At 45.9% G+C, this 22500-nt stretch overlaps 1 protein-coding gene across 1 annotated transcript; it reads right to left on the bottom strand.

The window, feature by feature from the left end:
• Positions 1–2332: 2332 nt before the first annotated feature.
• On the bottom strand, positions 2333–8520 carry LOC135091916 (uncharacterized). The gene is made up of 3 exons (XM_063989981.1): positions 8418–8520; positions 7878–8100; positions 2333–2423 (listed from the first exon to the last, which is right to left on the bottom strand). Exons 1-3 carry the CDS (start codon positions 8518–8520, stop codon positions 2333–2335), a joined length of 417 nt encoding a protein of 138 aa, XP_063846051.1.
• Positions 8521–22500: the final 13980 nt, after the last annotated feature.

Raw genomic sequence — 22500 nt, 5'->3', positions numbered from 1 at the left:
ACCGTATCATCAGAATTAAATTGGACAGGCCATAATCTGCAGGTAAAGACAAGTTTGCATGCCAACCACAAGGTAAATTCTTGTCCGCCCGTCTTGTGGTTTTCAATTATATTCCCATCTGGGCCGAGGCGCCGTGTTGTTATGAGATGAAGCGAAAATATTTATCTTCCTTCCAAACCCGTGCTGCGGGAATCGAGCTTCACCTCCACGGAGAGCTTCATTTTTGTTTTCTATATCTGTCTTTGTTTTCTTTCTCTCACTCTCTTTTTTTTCACCCAATGGAAAAGCTTCATTTTCCTCTCTCCTTTTGCTTCATCCCTACAGCTTCATTTTTTTTTATTTTTCTGTCTTTCTTCCCCTTTTTTTTTGCTTCACCCTGCGGAAAAGCTTCATATTTTATTTTTTTTCTCTCTTTTTTTCAGTATTCCGAATATTGTGGATGTGCTGAAGTCGGATACGCGGATATGTGGATGCCCGCGTGGATGTCTGCTCCTCCATCCATTCTCTCTCTCTTTCTCTCTCTCTCCCTTTTTTTCCCAACAATTTCCAGCGTAATTCTGGCTTAATACGAAATTTGCGAGATATTTTGCCATATTTTTATCTCTCCCTCTCGCAAAATGACGGCCATTTGGTGCCATAATCCAGCCAGAACAACAGGCAGTAAACCCGAGCAATGTGTGTAATTATGTACGAGTGATGGGGCCGGGGGGCGGTGGATCAGCGGAGGCAGTGCATTACGGGCCGCAGCACCGCAAATACCGCTAAAACGCCGCCCTTCCCCGCCCCACGCAGCCCCGATACACCCCCTCACCAGCACACCACTGCACAACCTCACGTCCCCACAACCTCACCCCACCCCCGACCAACACATCACTGCCCACAACCCCACAACCTCACGCCTACCAGCCCTTCCTTCTCCCACGCAGCATCATGCAACCTCTCAGCTTCGCCCACAACACAACTACTACCCACAACCGCCCCCCGTTCCCACAATCTCGCCCCTCCCCGCCCCTCCACGCCCGCCCCGACGGATCTCTCGCCCCGTTCGGTCATAACCATTAGGATGTGTTGTGTTGTTCCCTCCAGTCAAGTCCACTCAGCCCAAACTCGACCCCACTCAGCCCCACTCGGCCCCTCCCTTGGTCTGCTCGGCCCTGCTCAGTCCCATAGCATTACAATAAGTGTATCAGCGCCACAACACAAAACGCTTCAACACACACACACACACACACACACACACACACACACACACACACACACACACACACACACACACACACACAATGTCTTCTCCGATATGCGATGCTTCTCTCTCTTCCCCCTCTCTCTCTCTTTTCTCTACCTCATGCACCTTTCCTCTTCCTCCTCCTCTTCCCTCTCTTCTCCCCCCAAATGTTCTCTCCAATATGAAGGCACTTTCCTCCCCTTTCCCCTCAATTACACACGCCCCCTCCTTCCTTCCCTCCATCTCTCCCTTCCTCAAGTATTACCTCCGATATATTGATACCTCCTCTTCCTCCCCCTCGCCGCACCAACCCGCACCTGAAAGTATCCACAGAAAACGAAGTGGCGGGGAAAACTGAAGAGAAAATGGAGAATGGGCGTGAAAGATGTTCATGTCGCCAGGTTGAATTTGCAAGATGTGATGAGGGGAGCGTCTGGAGCGGCCCGGAGCGTGATCTTTTAGGCTCCACGCTCCTGACGGGCGATAGCGGGGTCCCCAAGAAAGCGCTCTGCCGCCTCTTTTCTTTCGCTACCACGGCGTAAATATACCGGGAGATGAAACCGCCTCTTGTTGCGCCCTTTGCAGCCCCATTCCCGCGAGCACGGCTGGAGTGAGGTTACCCCTGTCGCTTCTTTCTTCCTCCTCTTTCTTTCTCGTCGCCTCCTCCAGTTTGCGGCAGGAGGAGGAAGGAGAGGAGGAGGAGGAAGAGGAGGAGGAGCAGGAACAAACACCACTTCTCGTCAGTAGTGGATTCAAAACACAGGAGGTCAATAAGTGGTTTCTTCCATCACCACACTCTCTCTCTCTCTCTCTCTCTCTCTCTCTCTCTCTCTCTCTCTCTCTCTCTCTCTCTAACAGAACAAGGTCGTAAGTCGCAGGCCAGAAGCGGGAGAAGTGGTCAGACAGCGCCGGGCGGGGCAGGGAGGCGGAGAGGGAGGCAGGCGAGGCGATCAGTCAGCGGTTGTGGACAGGTCATGATTTAGCGCCAGCCTGCCCGGCCCCCTAGCGACCAGACCGACAATTACTACGCCAGAACATGTCATTACGAACTCACTCCTGCCCATTACCGCCTCACCCGCCCGCCGCCACGCCCTCCACGGGTTGCCTCTAAGGGGCCGACGCGGTGTCATTGGCGGAAGGGACCTGGGGGCTTGGGGGCTTGGGGGTGATGGAGTGAGGGAGGGTAATGATGGAGCAGCTGTGAGGATGGTGGGATGGAGACAGCTGGAGATATATAGGAGGCAGGGAGGACAGACAGTGCTAGACAGGAGACAGGAGATGTGTTACCCTCGTGTTCAGAGTCCTTTCATCACTTCCCCTCCTCCTCCTACATATCATACTCTCCGTCCCTCCCCCCCACCCCCCCAGTACGAGTTACGACACCCTAACCTCACCTCCCAGTCACTTCACACTCTTCCTTCAGCTAATACGAGTTATGTCTTCACCTAACTTCGCTTCACACTCCCTTCCTCCTTCATGCCTCGTGCAGTTAAGACACCCTGGACTCACCTCACCTCAACCCACACTCATTCAGCCATCACAAGTCTCAGCAGTTTCTAGGAAGGTCAGACAGAGATCCGTAAGTTATTGGTGCAGCTATCTGATGGCGGGGCACTAGTTAGCATGGCGGGGATTAGCTGAGATTTATGGCACGAAGGAAGCGTCCACCGATTCCAATCTTAACCGACCTTAAACTGGGACCGAAGCCAATCACCCCACACACACACACACACACACACACACACACACACACACACACACACGCCATCTGTTCAAATATTTCCACCTGGGCATTGCGTCACACATCCGTTAAGGACCACACACACTTAAAAATAATCCCTGAACCCAACCCAAAACACACACGCACACACACACACACACACACACACACACACACACACGGGCCAGAGAGGCTAAGATTTTGTTCCTATCGTTTTCTAATCCTGCAAACGAGGGAGGGAAGAGGATTGGAAAGCATCTCAATTCCTATCAGGGTTAATGTGAACCGCCTTCGGGTGTTCGCCATAAATCTGAAGGAATCTGTGTTTTGGTCAATTTCTTTCGTCTCAACCCCGGCTATTAATGGGCAGGTGAGTTGCGTTGGCACCTTGTTAGCTCCCCGGGTAACGAGGGCTGTTTATACCGGGCTGTTAACGGCAGAAGGAGGAGGAGGAGAAGGAAGAGAAGGAGGTGTGATAAAGAAAACAGGGTAAGGATGTACAGAAGAGGAGGCAGAGGAGGAGAGGATAAAGAGAACAGGGTAAAGATGTTAAGAGGAAGAGGAAGAGGAGGGGAAGGTTCAAATGAGGATGGTATCGGAAGAACGAGGCATACTTGTGAAGAAGAGAATGGGGGAAAGGAGGAGGAGGAGGAGGAGGAGGAAAGGAGGAGGAAAGGAGAATTTAGACAAGGAGCAATGAGGGAAAACATCACGAAAATGAGAGAAAGAAGAAGAGAAAGAGAAGACCAGACCAGAGAGAGAGAGAGAGAGAGAGAGAGTGAGAAAGAAAGAAAGAAAGAACGAGAGAGAAAATGAGAGAATGAAAGAGAATATGAGCTTAGGCAGAGAGGAGCGATAAAGTAAAATATAAGAGGCGGACAAGGAAGAATATTAAAGAGACGTAGTGAAAGAACAGGCCGGTAATAGGCAAGTGTAGGCAAAATATGGGAACTTAAGAGAGCATTTCTTTTGGGCGAGGGACGAGTGAAAGTAACGATACGTAAGCCAAATATGAGAAGCTGGAGAGAGAGAGAGAGAGAGAGAGAGAGAGAGAGAGAGAGAGAGAGAAAGAGAGATGGGGGAGAGAGAAAATGGAATGAATGAATGAAGGAAGGAAGGAAGGGAAGAAAACAATTTGCATGAAAATAGAGCAATGTTATTATTTTTCATTCATCCTCTCTCTCTCTCTCTCTCTCTCTCTCTCTCTCTCTCTCTCTCTCTCTCTCTCTCTCTCTCTCTCTCTCTCTCCTCCACAACTCATGATTATGTGTGTTGTGGTAATGTCCTCTATTTATCTCTTCCTCCTCCTCCTCCTCCTCCTCCTCCTCCTCCTCCTCTCCCTATTCTTCATCTTCCCTCCCTTCTCTTCCTTCTTCGTTTATCTCGAGTCTCAGTCCTTCTTGAGTTTTCCCTCCTTCGCTCTTTCTCTCCTTTCTTCTCCTCCTTTCATTTTCCCCCTTCTTATTCTCTTCTATCTTCCATCCCTCATACTTTCAAATTTACACGTTTAATCTTTCTTTCTCTTTTGCTTTTCCTCTCCTTCGTTCCTTCCTTCCTCTCCTTTGTCTTATTCCTTCCCACCTGCTTTTCATCACCCACTAACACGGTTAATCTATCCATACATTCCTCCTCTTTCTCTCCCTCCCTTTCTTCACTCCTATGAGGTGCGGACATGCTTCTTCTCTCCCTCCTTCCCTCCTTCTCTCCTTCTCTCCCCCCACCCCGCTCTTCTCTCAACATCATCCAATCGGTAATTTATAAACCATTCCTCAGGTCATCCATCACACCTTCCTCCCTTTCGCCTTCCTCACCTTGACTATTATTATTAATCTTACCTTCACCTCGTCTTCAGTTCGCCAGACACGTTTACGATGTGTTACCTGGCCAAGACACACCTCATTTTCTCTTGTCTCTCATTCTTGTAGTTTTTGTTGTTGTTGTTGTTGTTGTTGTTGTTGTTGTTGTTGTTGTTGTGGTTCGCTTCATTTTCGTTTTTTTTTTTCTTTTTTTTCTTTCTTCGTTTGTATATTTTGTTTTCTTTTTGTCTCCGTGTCTTAGTTTCTCTCTCTCTCTCTCTCTCTCCTCTCTCTCTCTCTCTCTCTCTCTCTCTCTCTCTCTCTCTCTCTCTCTCTCCTGTCCCTTCAATTGTTATTATTACCCGTGTTACTTATTTCGCTCCTTTATCATTTTCTCTCTCACTCTCTTCCTCCCCCCTTTTTTTTTTTTTTCGCCCGTGTGTTATTTATCTCCCCCTGTCTCGTGTTCCCGCTAACACTTTGTGCCTCTTTCATTTTTCATCTTTATCTTCACGTGCGTATGTCTTCCCTTGCCGTATTATTTCCGTGTTTCGTAATTCTTATCTTTTATGTTTACTGCTTCATTGCATTCTCCTCCTTTCCACCTCTTTGCTTCGCTCTCTCCCTCTCTCGGTCTCCCTCTCGGTCTCTGTCTATCCATCCCTTGGCATTTTGGGAGCAGATTTTCACACCTTGGTATACCCGTCCCTTCTTTCTCCCCCTCACTCCGTCCCTTCACCCATACCCTCCCTTTCTCCGCCACTTCTTCCCCATCCTCCGTTCCTATCTCCCATTCTCCCTTCCCTCCTATCCTCCCTTCCTTGCATTCTAGCATCCCTGTCCCTCCCTCCCGTCCTCCGTGTTGCAACCCTGGACGTTCCTCCCTCTCTCACCCTCCCGCTGGCCTGCCGCACCTCACACCCGCCCACTTCACACCACCACGCCAATCCATCGGCAATAAACTCAAGCCAAACCACTACCCACGTCTGGCGAGATGCCGCGTGAGAGATAAGGACAGGCAAGGTGCTGAGCCAGTCTCCTCCCAACACCTCGAGGTATCAATTATAGGCGATACTGGTGATCATTTGTCGGCGGGATTGATCGTTCCGAGAGAGTTGCTGCGTGGTCACGGCTTCCCTACCTTCTAATTCGTAGAGACGCTAAAAGGTAGTCTCGCTGCGTACTTAAAGTGAACTCCACGCCTCGGACGCTGCGCTGTGAACGAGGTGCTGGTGTAGGGAGGTGCGGGGACGTGCGGGGAGGTGGTACTGGGAGGTGTGGAGGCTATACCCATGTGAGATAGGAGAGAGATGAGAAATGATACGACTTGGCAAGGCTGTAATACTAAGAAAATTGTAACTACGCACCTTGTTCTCTCTCTCTCTCTCTCTCTCTGTGTGTGTGTGTGTGTGTGTGTGTGTAAACCTGTTTTTGCGTGCGTGTCGGTGTATATAATGAGAGGAACAGGCCGGTGACATTCAACGTAACGTAAATTCAAGCAGCGTGGTCGTAATAACAATGGAAAAAGCAGAGGGAGGAATGACGGGAACAGGAAACAAAGAGAGGGAGAGACGATAAAAATGTGGCCCGCTTCAAAATAAACCTCAAAGCCACAGGTGAACATGAAAACACCTGGGGAACATCACAACGCCATTACCTCACCTGATAATTAAGTCATTAACAAGCGTAATTAAGGTGAGACCAAGCACAACACGCACACACACACACACAAACACACACGTACACACATACAGGGCCTTTGTGCTTGTGCCGCTGTCATTTCCACACCTGCTCACAAACATGCACACCAAAATAAATCACACACACCTGTCACAAGACACACCTGCATCACCACACCTACAGACTTCTCAGGTGTGTAGATCGCTTGTTGTAACATAACATATATTTTTATGATATGTGAGGTTATACTTCTTCTCTGCATGCGGCGCGCGCACACACACACACACACACACACACACACACACACACACACACACACACAGACAGAGACGATGGCGGTAAGAGAAACAAAGGATACAGAACTGATAAATGATGCAAGTCTTTGTAAGCAAAATAATAACAAAAATAAGAATAACGGAGAAAGAAAAAGATAAACAACAAAAAAACAAACAAACAAACAAACAAACAAACAAACAATCAAACAAAACAAAACCATGAAACAACCCAGAGAGAGAGAGAGAGAGAGAGAGAGAGAGGAGAGAGAGAGAGAGAGAGAGAGAGAGAGAGAGGAGAGAGTCGCAGTAATAACCAATGTAACAAGATAATGATGTAGAAAGACTCTTAAGTGACTATGTGTGGGCGATTGAGTCTTCAAGAGGAGGAGGAGGAGGAGGAGGAGGAGGAGGAGGAGGAGGAGGAGGAGTAGGAGGAAGATGAATTAATATTACCATACAGCATTTATTACATTTAATTCTTGTCTGGCAGTTTTGAAAGTCATTTTATCATACTTACTGCTTCAGAGAGAGAGAGAGAGAGAGAGAGAGAGAGAGAGAGAGATGCAAAAGAAAACATCAAAGGTAAAATGGTGAGAAAGGACCCAAAACCATAAAGAAAGTATCATGAGAGGAAGAGGAGGAGGAGGAGGAGGAGGAGGAGGAGGAGGAGGAAGACGACTCTCACCTCAGCTGACACAAACCCGCTTCTTTCATTTCCCAACACCTAAATAATGACGGTGAGCTGAGTACACGTTCATTAGTGGGAGTAGGTGACCCTCTCCCCTCCTCCTCCTGGCCCCGTACCTCACCTGTCACTCTCTCTCTCTCTCTCTCTCTCTCTCTCTCTCTCTCTCTCTCTCTCTCTCTCTCTCTCTCTCTCTCTCTCCACCACCACCACAACAAAAAAATAGCGTGAGACAACCTATGTCTAAAAAATAATAAAAGAAAGAGAAAGAGAGAGAAAAAAAGTGAAAAAAAACCACATGTACACTAGTCGAAATATTTGCTCCTCCTCCTCCTCCTCCTCCTCCTTCTCCTCCACCACCTCCTCTTCTGTCGCTCTTACTTTCTTTTTTCTCTTTTTTCCTCTCTTTTTTTTTCTCTCTCTCGGCGTCTCAGAGGAGATGGCAACACTGAAGCGTCGGAAAAGTGAGTGACAAATCCAAAGGGCGTGATGTAACCTGCCGGAGGTGTCAGGAGCAGCAGGCGTTGACATGGAGGGGCGGGGAGGGGCGTCTGATGGTGTCTGAGGGGGGAGAGGCTGTTGGGATGCCATCTTGGGGGGGGGCATGAGTGTCTGGGGCTCATTTTTGGGGGGATCCTGAAGGCGGAGTGGGGAGTCTAGTGGCTGACGGGGGGCGGAGGGTGGTGTCTGTGGGCGTCTGTGGGTCTGAAGACGTAAAGCTATGGGAAGGGAGTAGATAGGAGGCGCGAATGGGAGGAAGTAAGTGTGATGGGGAGGAAAAAAAGGGGTGTTTGTGTGGTGAGGAGGAAGGGGAGGCTGGGAGGAGATGGGAAAGAAAAGGAAAGACAAGAAAAGGGAGATGAAGGAAGTGAAGAGAATGAGGAGGAAAGATGCGAAGAGAAATAGGAGGAGAGAAGCGAAGAGATCACACACACACACACACACACACACACACACACACACACACACACACACACAGGAGCTCCGTGGGGGGGGGCGGTGGAAGAGGGTACAAGAATTCCTCTTGAGTGAGTACTGATCCCTGGGCTGGGTAGGAGAGGAGGGGTAAAGATGCTGGGGAAGGGTTGGGTAGGGGGCTGAAGATTCCCATGAGGCCGTGAAGATGTTTCCAGGGCCATTGTGACGGGGAAGTAAGCGAGAGGTTGAGCGGGAGGCATAACAGTAAAACAAGAGGAAGAGGAGGAGGAAGAGGAGGAGGAGGACGTGTACTTGTGCGTTCCCTAAGGAGGAGAGAGGAAGATGTGAGACTTCACCTCGAGTGTAACTGCACACATGTAAATCTCACCGCCTTGTCTGAGAATGCACCATCTTATTCTCCCCCTCCTCCTCACTCGTCTCTTCCACCTCTCTCTCTTTACTTAAATCTTCTCCTCGCCTCCTCTGACTCCTTCCATCAATTCCTTTACTTATCCTTCTTCATCTCCTCTTCCTTACTTGTTTTTTCACCTTCTGTGTGTGTGTGTGTGTGTGGTGTGTGTGTGGTGTGTGTGTGTGTGTGTGTGTGTGTGTGTGTGTGTGTTTGCATATATATTTGTTACTCGGTGATTGGTCAGCGGCAGTGTGTCTATGTGTCTGTGTGTGTGTGTGTGTGTGTGTGGTTGGAGGGGCTTCTAGACTCTCTCTCTCTCTCTCTCTCTCTCTCATCTCTCTCTCTCTCTCTCTCTCTCTCTCTCTCTCTCTCTCTCTCTCTCTCTCTCTCTCTCTCTCTCTCTCTCTCTCTCATTACCTCTCACACACTCCTGTTTAACCTCATGATCTATGCATGGGTCACAAATGAAGAGTCAATGCAATTTATCAAGTTTGTTTCTCATTACGAACTCCATCGCCAAACACGGATGAGAGAGAGAGAGAGAGAGAGAGAGAGGGAGAGAGAGAGAGAGAGAGAGAGAGAGAGAGAGGGAGAGGGAGAGAGGGAGAGAGAGCGCAGCAATAACGACCATGGCCTAATAGATATTAATAAGAGAAGCAGGGCCGTTTTCGAAGCCAGACCACCTCCTACCCTTGCCCGGCTAAACAAACATGACTTTTATCGATGCGTAAGTTATGCTATTATACGATTTACAGTCATTTGTTGCCATTTACCTCAGGCGCAATGGCCGTATGTTATTGAGGGAAAGAAGAGAGAAAAGAGAGAGAAAAGGGAGAGAGAGAGAGTGTGAGGGAGAGAAGAGGAGCTAAGTGGAGAGGAAAGAGGAAGGAAAGAAGGGGTGATAAGGAGAAGTAAAGGAAGATTGAGAAGAGGAAAGGAGGGAGTAAATGAAAGATGAGAAAGGGAGGAAGGATATGAAGAAAAGGAGAAGGAAAGGAAAATAGGAGGATTTAGGGAAAAGAAAAAGGGAGAGGAAAAGGAGAAAGAGAAGAAGAAAAGTGGAAAATTAAGGAAGTGAGGAAGTAAAGAGTGAGAAGGAGGAGGAAAAAAGAGAGGAAAGGAGGGAGGAAATGAAGAAGGAAAGTAGAAAAGTAATAAAATCAAGAAATGAGGAAAAAAGGAGGAGGAGGAAGAAGAAGAGGAAGAAGAGTAAAATTTTTCACTACATTTTATTAATTTACTTGTATATTTATTTATTTATTTTTCACCCCTTCACCTCCTCCTCCTCCTCCTCCTCCTCCTCCTCCTCCTCCTCCTCCTCCTCCTCTTCCTCCTCCTCCTTTGACCGGACAACAATTTTCACAGGTAAGACCATTCTGTGACAAAGCGAGGCCTCCATTAACAGAATAAGACCACGAGGAAAGAGAGAGAGAGAGAGAGAGAGAGAGAGAGAGAGAGAGAGAGAGAGAGAGAGAGAGAGAGAGAGAGAGAGAGATGTGGTATCAAAGAAAAGATAGCGATGGAAGGAAAACGGGAGAGAGAGAGATAGAGAGACACAGGAGGGACAGAGGCCAGAGAGACACAAGAGAGAGAGAGAGAGTGGGGGAGTGGGAGAGAGTGAGAGGGGAGGTTGCAGCCGCCACTGTTCCCTGCATTATAGTAATTGAAACAGATTATTGTGTGCCCTCACTCGCCTAAATTAGATTGCATGCAATAACCATATATCAGACGTAGCAATGACGCCCGTTAATTTAGCTAAGTGGAGAGAGTGGTGAGGTCTTCTGAGGGAGTGAGAGGAGAGCGAGTGTGGGAGAGGGCGGGGCCGAGACGCTGCGGGGACGCTAACACGCTAAAATGCTAACTCGCTGACTCGCAATCACGTTAATACAATAAAACACCAGCTTGCTACCTCGCTAAGACGCTAACTCGCTAAGACGCTAACTCGCTAAGACCCTAACTCGCTAACTCGCTAAGACGCTACCTCGCTAACTCGCTAACTTGCTAACACGCTAAGACGCTACCTCGCTAACTCACTAAGACGCTGCCTCGCTAACTCACTGAGACGCTAACTCGCTAACACGCTAAGACGTTAACTCGCTAAGACGCTAACTCGCTAACTCGCTAACTCGCTAAGACGCTAACTTGCTGACACGCTAAGGCCCTAACTCGCTAAGACGCTAACTCGCTAACTCACTAAGACGCTACCTCGCTAACTCACTAAGACACTACCTCGCTAACTCACTAAGACGCTAACTCGCTAACACGCTAAGACGTTAACTCGCTAAGACGCTAACTCGCTAACTCGCTAACTCGCTAAGACGCTAACTCGCTAACACGCTAAGGCCCTAACTCGCTAAGACGCTAACTCGCTAACTCGCTAATTCGTCACAATGCTACGCTAACGATAAAGAAATTCGTGACCATATTTTATGTTTCTTTCACCTTCTCTCGTTTCCTTTCTCTTCTTCTTGTTCCTCTATGATGTTCATGTTAGGGGTGTGGTTTAGGTGGCAGTGGTGGTGGTGGTGGTGGTGGTGGCTGGTAATGATAGTAAAATAATATGAGTTGTGATAATAATGCCAGGAATAATAACAGTAATAATAATAAGAAGAAAAAGAACAACAAACATCAAAATAAGTCATATTTTTTATAACCGAGAGAGAGAGAGAGAGAGAGAGAGAGAGAGAGAGAGAGAGAGAGAGAGAGAGAGAGGAGAGAGAGAGAGAGAGAGAGAAACACACACACACATATACAAACACACCACCACCACCACCACCACCACCACAACAACAACAACACCATAAGCTCACCTGTAATAAGCACCATAATCACTACACCTGTAATCACCACCACAATCACCACCACCTGGATCAAAACAAACCATTACCACCACCACCGCCACCACCACCACCACCACCACCACTACCAGCACCACCACCACCACCACCACCACCACCACCGCCTCCGCCAGTCACTGAAATAACGTATTGCTCTATAACATAACGTGATTATTCATCATTTAGATTAATAGCTCTAATAATCTGACTCTTTACACACCCCAGGTTGACTCCTCCTCTTCCTCCTCTTCCTCTTCCTCCTCCTCCCTCCTCGCTCCCTGACCTCTCCCTCTCTCTATCTCCTTTTCTCTCTGTCTCTCTCGTTATTCTGTTTTTCTTATCTTTTTTTTTCTCATTATTTACCCTCTTCCTCTTCTACCTTATTTTTATCTTTCCTTTCTTCCTATTTCTCTTTATTCCTTTCTCTCCCTTCCATCTCCCTATTCTTCTATCTTATCCTCTCTTCCTTTTCCTTTTTCTTTCTTCTTTTTTCACTTTCTTCCTCTTCTTCCTTCTTCTTACTCTCTTTCTCCTCATTCTTTTCCCCTTTCTTTTTCTTCTTATTCAGTCTCTTCCTCTTCCTCCTTATCTTCACCCTTTCTTCCCTTTCCTTTGTTCGTTAACCTCCTCCTTCCGTTTTCTTTCACTTCATCTTCGCCCTCAGTTCTCTTCCCTTTAACTTATTAATTTTCCTCTTACCTCGTCTCCTCTTTAAAGTTAAGGAGAATTCTTCCCTTTAAATCGACTTGCTTTTAGTTTCCCTTCAGTTTTCCTCCCTTTTTTCTCTTTCCCTTGAAATATCCTCACTTTTTCCCTGTTTCTTCAAAGTTTTTTCTTCAAATTATCTTCTTTTTTCTCTTTTCTTTAATTATCTCCTTTTTTCCTTTAATTTCCTCCTTTTTTGTTTCCCTTCATATCCCCTCCCTTTTTTCTTTCCCTTTAAATATCCTCTCTATTTTCTTTCCCTTTAAATTTCACCCCTTTCATGATTCCCTTTAAATTCTAACCCTTTTCTTTCCCTTTAAATTCTAACCCTTTTCTTTCCCTTTAAAAGACTCCTTTTTATTTTTCTTTACTTTCAGATTTTTTTTTTTAAGTTTCCTTTTTTCTTATTCTTTAAATCGACTTTAGTTTTCTTTCTTTTTTAATTTCCTGTTTTTTTTTTTCCCTTAATCCCTTTGTAAGAATCTTAGGGAATTATTATCACTACACTTTCTTTTCTCATTTTCTTTAAAATTTTATAAGTTTAAAATTTTCTTTGGTATTTTTTTTTATTTTGTTATTATTTTCTTTTTTTTTAGTTTGCGTTAAAAAGTGAGTTTTTTTCAGTTATTGCCTATTTCCTTCCTTTCTCCGTCCCTTTTACTATCTTCTTCTCTCTTCCCCTTCTTCCCTACTCTCTCTTATCCTCTCCTTTACTTCCCTTACCTTCGTATTCTCTTTTTCTCTCTATTCCCGCTTCGTTTCCTTACTTCTGTCCATTTTCACTTTTTATTTTTATTCATTCTCTCTCTCTTTCTCTCTCTCTTACTCCCATTTACACTTAGCTTCCTCTCACCTTCCCTTCCCTTCCCTCTTCTTTCCCTTTTCCGTTTATCTTCATTCTCCTTTTCTTTCCAAATCTTACGCTCACTTTTGCTTCCTCTCTCTCTCTCTCTCTCTCTCTCTCTCTCTCTCTCTCTCTCTCTCTCTCTCTCTCTCTCTCTCTCTCTCTCTCTCTCTCCTCTCTCCCTATCAACACCTCAAATGAAAATAAAGGGAGAGAAAAGAAAAATATTGTCTAATCTTCCCTTTACACTTCATCTACTTTCCCTTTAACGATTAATTCCCATCCGCTTCCATTTCTTCAAAGTTTTCCCTCTCTTTTTCCTCCCATTCTTCCTTCCCTTTCAAAAAAACGAAAAAAAAAGGAAAAGGGTTAAAAAGAAGGGGTTGATTCGAGTCCCCTTTGAGATGCCATCCAGCGCCCCTTTGTTGAGCGTCTGGGTGTTAAAGAGTCCCTTCTTGGCTTGGTGTAGGAGTGGTGTTACCCTCTTAACCCCTTTTTCCTTGGCCTCACCTCCCCTCGTCTGGCCGTGATGGCTTTCAGTGTGATTGGAAAGACCCGTCCTGTTATTTAAGAGAAAACCATTAATTCCCTTTGACCCAAGTTTATCTCCTGACCCAACCATTAACACGGATTAAACACTCGCTGCAACGTCAGGCCCGCGAGGGAGCGAAGGAAGGAAGGGAAGGAAGGAAGGAAGGAAGGAAGGAAGGAGGGAAGCGAAGGGATGGTGTGACTGGTGGTGGTGGTGGTGGTGGTGGTGAATAGGTGTGTTGGAGTGTTGGAGGGAAGGTTGGAAAGGGAGAAAAAGAAGGGGAGAGGAGAGGAGAGAGAAGAAAATGAGACACAACAACAACAACAACAGCAACAACAACAACAACAGCAACAACAACAACAGCAACAACAACAACAACAACAACAACAAAGACAACATTCTCTTAACATTTTATCAGCATTTCCTTCCTTCACTTTCCTTTCATCCTTACCTTACATATAACGTCCCATCAATTCCTCCCTTTCCCCCTTCCCCTTTCCTTTACCTCACCTCCCTATCACCCTATCACCCCATACATCCTCTCCTATCACATTACCTTCCATACATTTTCTTCAACGCTTTCCTCTCTTTCTCATCCCATAACAACCATTTATAATTTCCATTTTATACCACAACTGTCTTCCTCTTCCTTCTCTATGGTTCCCTTGACCTCTTGAACTCCATTTGACAGGTAACTCGATCAGGTAAACTCGAGTACAGGTATACAGGTAAATTATTTGCAGTGGAGAGGTGTACAATTACCTGTAGTCAAGCCTTTTGCAATTTACGTGTAGTTTATAGGGGAAAAAAAAAGGTTTATTTCATGTATAAATATTAATGTATATGGAATGAGTGTAGATGCATTCTTGATAGCTTAGGTTGATGAAAGAAGCCTGGAATGGTAATGGATTATGGGTAAATGTGTTGGTGTTTGTGTTATTATTAGTGGTGGTGGTGATGGTGGTGGTGGTGGTGCTGGTGGTGGTATGTTAAATATGTTTGTTGGTTTGTTACATTATTTTTCCTTGTGTGTTTATTAATGTTTATCGTTTCTATCTCTTTCATTTCATTTTCCTCTCTCTTAAAAAGTGTTCGTTTTATAAATTTATACTTTTCCTGCACTTTCTATTTATCTATCATGCTATCAGTTTAACTACCTGTCTATTTATTCGTCTATCAGTCCATCTATCTGTCTATCCATCTATCTATCTATATATATGTTCGCCTTTCTATCTATCTTTCCGTCCATCCATCCATCTATACATCTATCAATCTATTCCCCTTCCCACCAGTAAATCTATCTGTCTATCCCTCCCCCCATCTACCCAGCTCGCCACCCAGTTCATCTATCTGTCTATCTATCTACACGCCAGTCTGACCATAAGAATTGCGGTGCTGCCATCTATATCACTGGCCAATAAATACAAAACTAAGCCAACCCACACACTACACACGTTACGAGGGGGAGAGAGAGGGAGAGGGAGGGAGACTGTAGGAGGGAGAGAGATGTTAATGAAAAAAAAAGGAAAAATAGAGATAAAAATGAGTTAGAGAGAGAAAGAGAGAAAGGCGAGACAGAGACAGACAGACAGACAGAAAGTGAAATAACATTCTCTCTAAAAAAAAAAAAGAAAAAAAAGAAAACAAAGAAAAACTAAGAATTTAAAAATGAAAATACGAAAAAAAATTGAAAAAAAAAATTGGTTATGATGAAAAAGAAGAAAATAAAGAACAAAAAAGCCGAATCCGAAAGAACAATGAATCCGGATGGACAAGAACGCCAATCCGGATTCCACAGCGGCATTTAATCCGCACGTATCTGAGGATCAGGGAGGGAAAAAAAATCGTCTGTTTGTCAGTGTATTTCATTCCTGCCTCGTAATGTTGTACTGCAGGATAGCGGCCTTACCTTTCACTATATCATGAACACCCCCCTCCACCTCTCTCTCTCTCTCTCTCTCTCTCTCTCTCTCTCTCTCTCTCTCTCTCTCTCTCTCTCTCTCTTTCTTTCTCTGATTTGTTTTTTTTTTTCACTGATTCTTCCTTTTTCGTCTTATTTTTGTTATTTTTTGGTTATTTTTCTCAATTCTCCTTTCTCTCTCTCTCTCTCTCTCTCTCTCTCTCTCTCTCTCTCTCTCTCTCTCTGTCTCTCTCTCTCTCTCTCTCTCTCTCTCTCTGGAAGCATCTCTTTTTAAAACATACCCCACAAACACACCCATACGAGAGAGAGAGAGAGAGAGAGAGAGAGAGAGAGAGAGAGAGAGAGAGAGAGAGAGAGAGAGAGTCTTTCAAGGGTTTGTTTACCTCCATCATCACCTGTCTAGTCGGAAAATAAGTCACGTTTCCCTTATTTTTTTTCCCCCTACCGCTTTTTTTTGGATAATTTGTACCGACCTCGCCACGGGTCATAAATAATAATAATAATAAAAGAGAGAGGGAGAGGGAGAGGGAGAGAGAGAGAGGGAGAGGGATGGGGGGGAAAAAAAAGGCTATGATGAAAGTAATATTAAAAGTGTATTATGTTGTATGGAATTTCCGTGTCAAAGTGGAGTCATATTTCGCTGTTTGTTGTTTGTTGGGTGTTAAAATTATTATGATTCTCTCTCTCTCTTCTCTCCTCTCTCTCTCTCTCTCTCTCTCTCTCTCTCTCTCTCTCTCCTCTCTCTCTCTCTCTCTCTCTCTCTCTTTATTATATTTTCCAATGTTTTGTGAAGTGAGTATATTAGTGTGGATGTCTCTCTCTCTCTCTCTCTCTCTCTCTCTCTCTCTCTCTCTCTCTCTCTCTCTCTCTCTCTCTCTCTCTCTCTCTCTCTACATAAGATAGTAAGCATTCCCCAATTCACCAACCTTAATCACACTCCTCTCCTTCCTCCTCTCCCTCCTCTCCTTCCTCCTTTCCCTCCTTCCTTTATTCCTCTCTCCCTCACTCACTTCCTCCTTGCCTTAAATCTTTTCCTCTTCCTATAATTATCATTACTCCTCCTTCTCCATCCTTGCTTCCCTCCTTTCTTTCCTCCACCAATTCTCCTCCTCATTCTCCTCTTCCCTAATATGCAATACAAGTTTCCATTTAATTTCCCAGAGATGACTGAACGCGCCATAGAAGCCTTTAGCTATCTTAAAAGGTTCATTTCTCTCATTTCCATGTATATACAGAAAGACAGGAGGAATCAAGGGCCAAGAAACCTCCTTTTGTTTATCATGACTGGAATTAAGGGTGGTTAAGGGTGATTAGGGACAGCCAGGTAAGGGGTTAGGCAGGGCAGGTGCGGACGGTTAAGGTTCTGGATAAGTTAAGGGAAGGGTAAGCTTGTATCTTTATTTTAAGCTTGTTTATTGCTACTGGTACTGGTCTGGTGGTGGTGGTGGTGGTGGTGGTGGTGGTGGTAGTGGTGGTGGTCTGGTGGTGGTGGTGGTGGTGGTGGTGGTGGTTTGCTTTCCTGGCTAGCTTGCTCCCTCTCTCTCTCTCTCTCTCTCTCTCTCTCTCTCTCTCTCTCTCTCTCTCTCTCTCTCTCTCTCTCTCTCTCTCTCTCTCTCTCTCTCTCTCTCTACTCTCTATTCTCTTAATCTATCTCTCCTCCCTTTCCTTCCTCTCTTGCTCCTCCCTTCCTACTCGCTTCCATTCCATTCCACCATCCCTCCTCTTACACCCTCCTGTCTCCCCCATCCCCTCTCTCTCTCTCTCTCTCCTCTCTCTCTCTCCCTCCATCTCACTTTTTACCCCTGGCCGGCTCGACTCGCCCTAGTGATATACGTAGGCAATTTTCCCGGGTTAAACTCCCATCATAAATCGCCGCTAAAGTGCATGGATCGCTGAAATATGTACACATTAACTTTATCTCAGAACTTCACCATGAATCATTTGATAAAGTGGGGGGAGGATGCGCTGGGAGGGAGGGAAGGAAGGAAGGAAGGAAGGAAGGATAGAAGGAAGGGTGGTTTGGAAGGAAGGGTGGTTTGGAAGGTTTTGGTGTGGGAGAAAGAGTAGGGGTGTTGAGAGAGAGAGAGAGAGAGAGAGAGAGAGAGAGAGAGAGAGAGAGAGAGAGAGAGAGAGAGAGAGAGAGAGAGAGAGAGAGAGAGAGAGAGAGAGAGAGTAAAAGAAAGACGACAGCGTTTAACCGCCACACACCGCAGAGTAACACACACACACACACACACACACACACACACACACACACACGGGTAAGAAAAATGCAAAACACCGAAACCAGAGAGAGAGAGAGAGAGAGAGAGAGAGAGAGAGAGAGAGAGAGAGAGAGAGAGCACTTCCCGAGCCACAGTGAACAACACACACGCACACTCAACTTCCTTCACCGCACTTTGAAAACAAGCCAACACACACACACACACACACACACACACACACACCAACATTCTCCCCCTCACCCCACCCTTCCCCTTCCTTCCTCAGCCGAAACGCACGCACGAAATGAGTTTTAAAGCAATAAACTGAACAATAAATCTCTCGCCGACCCTGCAATATTTCGCCCACCGACCTGCTTTGTCTCACAGCTACGAAATATGGCAAGAAAGGACGGGCTGAGGCGGACATCTCTCTCCCTTCGCTGATTTGTGAACGTCTGGGTCGGGAGGGAGTGCGGGGTAGGGGCGGGGGGGGAAATTTGTGTGTGTGTGTGTGTGTGTGTGTGTGTGTGAGAGGGATGAAGGGTGCGGTGTGTAGTGACGGGGTGATGATTCTGTTTGCGTGTGCGTGTGTGTATGTGTGTATGTGTATGTTAGGTTAATGTGGAGTAGGAGGTGGATGAGATGTGGATACGATTGACAGATGTAAACAAAAAATCCACTTTCTAATAGACTAACATCCACTTTCCAACATCGGACAGTGGATTGATAGCCAAGTGGATGCAGTGAAGTGGAGGAGGAAGCTACGTGTGGATAACGATGGAGGAACACGAAAGTGGCTCAGATTGTGTGGATGGAAGGTGGAAGATGGATGGATGTAGGGGTAAGAGGAGGAAGAGGAAGAGGAAGAGGACATGAGGACACGGGCATGGAAGATATATGAGGTAGGGTAGCTTCCAGGATCATGGACAGCGGGGTGGATAAAAGACAGGGACATTGGGGGAGGGAGATAAAAGATATTTCAAGGGAGTATGACGGGAGAGGGAGAGAGAGAGAGACAGGGAGAAAAGGAGGTGCCACTTATCATCCTGGTCACTTTGTTGATGCTGTCCATGAGAGAGATTGTCACACCGGAAGACAGGGAGAGCCATTCACCTCTCTCCCTTTTTACTCCCTCTCTCCCTTACTTCCTGTCTCTTATCCTTTATCCATTTCCCTCCTCTTGCTCCTCCTCCCAGCCATTTTCTCTTCTCCTATCACTCTTCCTGACACAAACCCTTCCTCTTTAGTCCTCCTCCTCTTCCTCCTCCTCCTCCTCAGTGTATCATAGCGGGCGCAATGCGAGGTTCAAGCCACAAAAAGACTGCCTCTCCATCCATCTTGGCCAGCAAATGAAACTCGTGAAGGGAGAGTGGCAGAAATGAGCTCCACCAACATAAATTTCTCGTAAATGGAAGGAAGGAAGCGAGGAGGAGGAGGAGGAGGAGGGCCAGGAGGACTAGGAGGAGGAGGTAGGAAGGAAGGGCGAGGTGCAAGATGAGTTAGTTTACTGTTGTCTGAAGGAGGCGGAGCAGGAGGAGGAGGAGGAGGAGGAGGAGTGGAGGTAGCTGGTGGTGAGGACCTTGGATTAAGACTGGAGGAGGACAACAAGGAGGAGGAAATGGAGGACATGGAAGACAGGGAGGAAGAGGACTTGATAGTAGGTTAGGAGGAGAAGGAGGAGGAGAAGGAGGAGGAGGAGGAGGAGGAGGAAGTGGTGGTGGAGAGGAAGAAGAGGATGATGCAGACGAGGCGACGAAGGAGTATGAGAATGTAGAAGGAAAGACGAGAAGGGGGAAAAGGAGGAGGAGGAAGAGGAGGAGGAGGAGGAGGAGGAGGAGGAGGAGAGTTTTGGAGAGCCTAAATGAGACATCTTGGGGGAGGAAGGTTACAGCTCCCCTGAGAGAGATGAAAGATGTGACACTGGGATGCGACAAGGAAGGAGGGAAGAGGATGATGGTGATAAGGGGTGAAGGAAGAGGAGGGAGAGGCTGCGACGTGGTGACAGGGTGGGAAGAGGGGAGGAGAAGGGACGGGAAAAGGAGAGAAGGGGAGGGAAGGGGAGGGAAAGGAAGGGGAGATGAAAAAGGTGAAGGAGGTGCAGAGTGAAGGAGACTTGACAAGAATGTGTTCAGATGAGGTGAAGTAAGTGTGTGTGTGTGTGTGTGTGTGTGTGTGTGTGTGTGTGTGTGTGTGTGTGAGGTTGATGAGGTGACAAGATGGAGGGAAGAGGAAAAAGGCTACACACACACACACACACACACACACACACACACACACACACACACACACACACACACACACACACACACACACACACACACACATTTTCCCTTCATCCTCGCCCTTGACAAACCCAATTACACCAAGAAGGAAAGGAGAACGAGGACTAACAAACAAACAAGCAAACAGACAAACAAACACACACAAAAAAACAAATAAAAAAATGAACAGAACACAAAACCAAACACGAATTTCCTTTACCCTCGAAAACAAACCAAAAAAAGGACAAAAAAACACCCAAGAAAACACACACGAGACACACAAACACACAAACACCCATTGAATCACCGATACCTTGTTTTAACCTTCTGTTTTATCGGTGTTTTGAATTAATAAAGTAAAGAAAAAAATGCCTTTATAGAAGGAGAGAGTAAGAAGTGGAATCCTGTAAGACTAATGACGTGAAGAGAAGAGAGAGAGAGAGAGAGAGAGAGAGAGAGAGAGAGAGAGAGAGAGAGAGAGAGAGAGAGAGAGAGAGAGAGAGAGAGAGAGAGAGAGAGAGAGAGGCTGGGAGAGTAGATGACCTGAAGTAAATTGAGTGGGACAAACTGGAAGTGAGAGGGAAAAAGGAGAGAGAGAGAGAGAGAGAGAGAGAGAGAGAGAGAGAGAGAGAGAGAGAGAGAGAGAGAGAGAGAGAGAGAGAGAGAGAGAGAGATGAAAATGAGGAGAGAAAAGAAAGAAAGAAGGAAGGAGGAAGGAAGGACGGGAAAGAAAAAGTTAAAAAAGGAGAGAAAAACACAAACACACACACACACACACACACACACACACACACTCTCACCCCTCCCTTTCTCTCCCTCTCCCCCCCCCCACACACACACACACACACACATACACACACGCACACTCATACACTCACACACACACGCAGGTAATGTCCCCTCCCATGACCACTAATTACAGGTAAGTGTCGCGGGTCGGGCAGGTGTGAAACATATCATCGCAACATCCCCTGAAAAAAAAAAGCTCAAAAATGAAAAATGAAAAAGCGGAAAATGAAAAACGAAAAAAAAAGCAGAAAAAAAAACAATGCAACACGTATTATTATATTTACGCAATTACACTCAACACAAAAAGCAATTACATTAAGCCTCCGTTGCAATGCGTTAATTTGTGTTGCGTAAAGGGAAAAAAAAAAAGAACACAAAATTAAAATCGCCATTAGCCAGGTATTGCTATTGGCAGCATTATTAGCCAATCAGTGAGACGCAAGGTGAGGTGACGCAGGTACACACAGACAGGTACACACAGACAGGTACACACAGACAGGTACACACAGAGGTACACACAGACAGGTACACACAGACAGGTACACACAGACAGGTACACACAGACAGGTACACACAGACAGGTACACACAGACAGGTACACATAGAGAGGTACACATAGAGAGGTACACATAGAGAGGTAGACAGAATAGACAGGTAAATAAAACAGACAGGTAGGCAGAACTGAGTGGAAGACTGACATAATTGAGACAGGTAGGCTTAATTTATTGACAGGTAGACAGAATTAAGACAGGTAAGATAATAAACAGGTAAATAAAATAGATGGACTCTCTCTCTCTCTCTCTCTCTCTCTCTCTCTCTCTCTCTCTCTCTCTCTCTCATTGACAATACAGCATCTCACATTTCTTGGCACACGCACACGCGCACACACACACACACACACACACACACACACACACACACACACACACACACACATACTCGGTCACTCACTCGCAATAATATTTCACCTCATGACTTTCGGGGAGAGAGAGGGAGAGGGAGAGGGAGAGGGAGAGGGAGAAAGAGAGAGAGGGAGAGGGAAAGCACCAATATTTATGGCGCACTATTTCGAGAGTAGCAGATTTTTCATGACTCGTATTAAATTTTCCGCGTCCTGACCGTAACTCACAGACAGCCAATTAATTACGATTCCAAACCAGGGATAGATTTAGTGCACGTCAGCGCTGACTAATTCCGCGGGGTCTTCAAGTTTCGTTTCCTCCCCGCCTGTGAAAACCTGGGATTGGTGGAGTTTCGTTTTGTGTCTGGCTGTGAAAAGATGGTGTTTTTAATGTGGAAAGATCCAGTTTCTTTTATCTAGATGTGACAAGGAGATCCGTTTTCTCTCCGTCTGTGAAAACCTGCGATTGGTGGAGTTTCGTTTTGTCTCTGGCTGTGAAAAGGTGGTGTTTTTAATGTGAAAAGATGCAGTTTCTTTTATTTATCTAGTTGTGACGAGGAGTTTCGTTTTCTCTCCGTCTGTGAAAAGGTGGTTTCTCTTCCCCTCTTGTTGTGAAAAGATAGTTTTTTTCTTTCTTTGAGTGCGAAAAAGTAAGCTTCGTTTTCTGTCCGGATGTGAAAAGATGAAATTTCCTTTTCCCTCTCTGGATATGAAAAGTTTAATCTTTATCTCCTGAGAAATTTTGTCCTTAGCTAAGTAAAGGAAATGACAAGGTTGTATGATGCTAGCTAGTCA

The sequence above is a fragment of the Scylla paramamosain genome, chromosome 38 (assembly GCF_035594125.1).
Source record: "Scylla paramamosain isolate STU-SP2022 chromosome 38, ASM3559412v1, whole genome shotgun sequence".
In the NCBI taxonomy this organism is placed as follows: domain Eukaryota; kingdom Metazoa; phylum Arthropoda; class Malacostraca; order Decapoda; family Portunidae; genus Scylla; species Scylla paramamosain.
This window is presented reverse-complemented; position numbering and strand designations above follow the sequence as displayed.

Bases quoted from the DNA above. Each gene is read 5' to 3' on its own strand.
- LOC135091916 (XM_063989981.1), bottom strand. From the start codon at position 8,520: ATGGCCCTGGAAACATCTTCACGGCCTCATGGGAATCTTCAGCCCCCT. The intron at 8,101-8,417 runs GTACTCACTCAA...CCCTTCCCATAG, and splicing joins CCTACCCAGCCCAGGGATCA to CTTTACGTCTTCAGACCCAC. The intron at 2,424-7,877 runs GTTACATCACGC...CCATCCTCACAG, and splicing joins GCTCCTGACACCTCCGGCAG to CTGCTCCATCATTACCCTCC.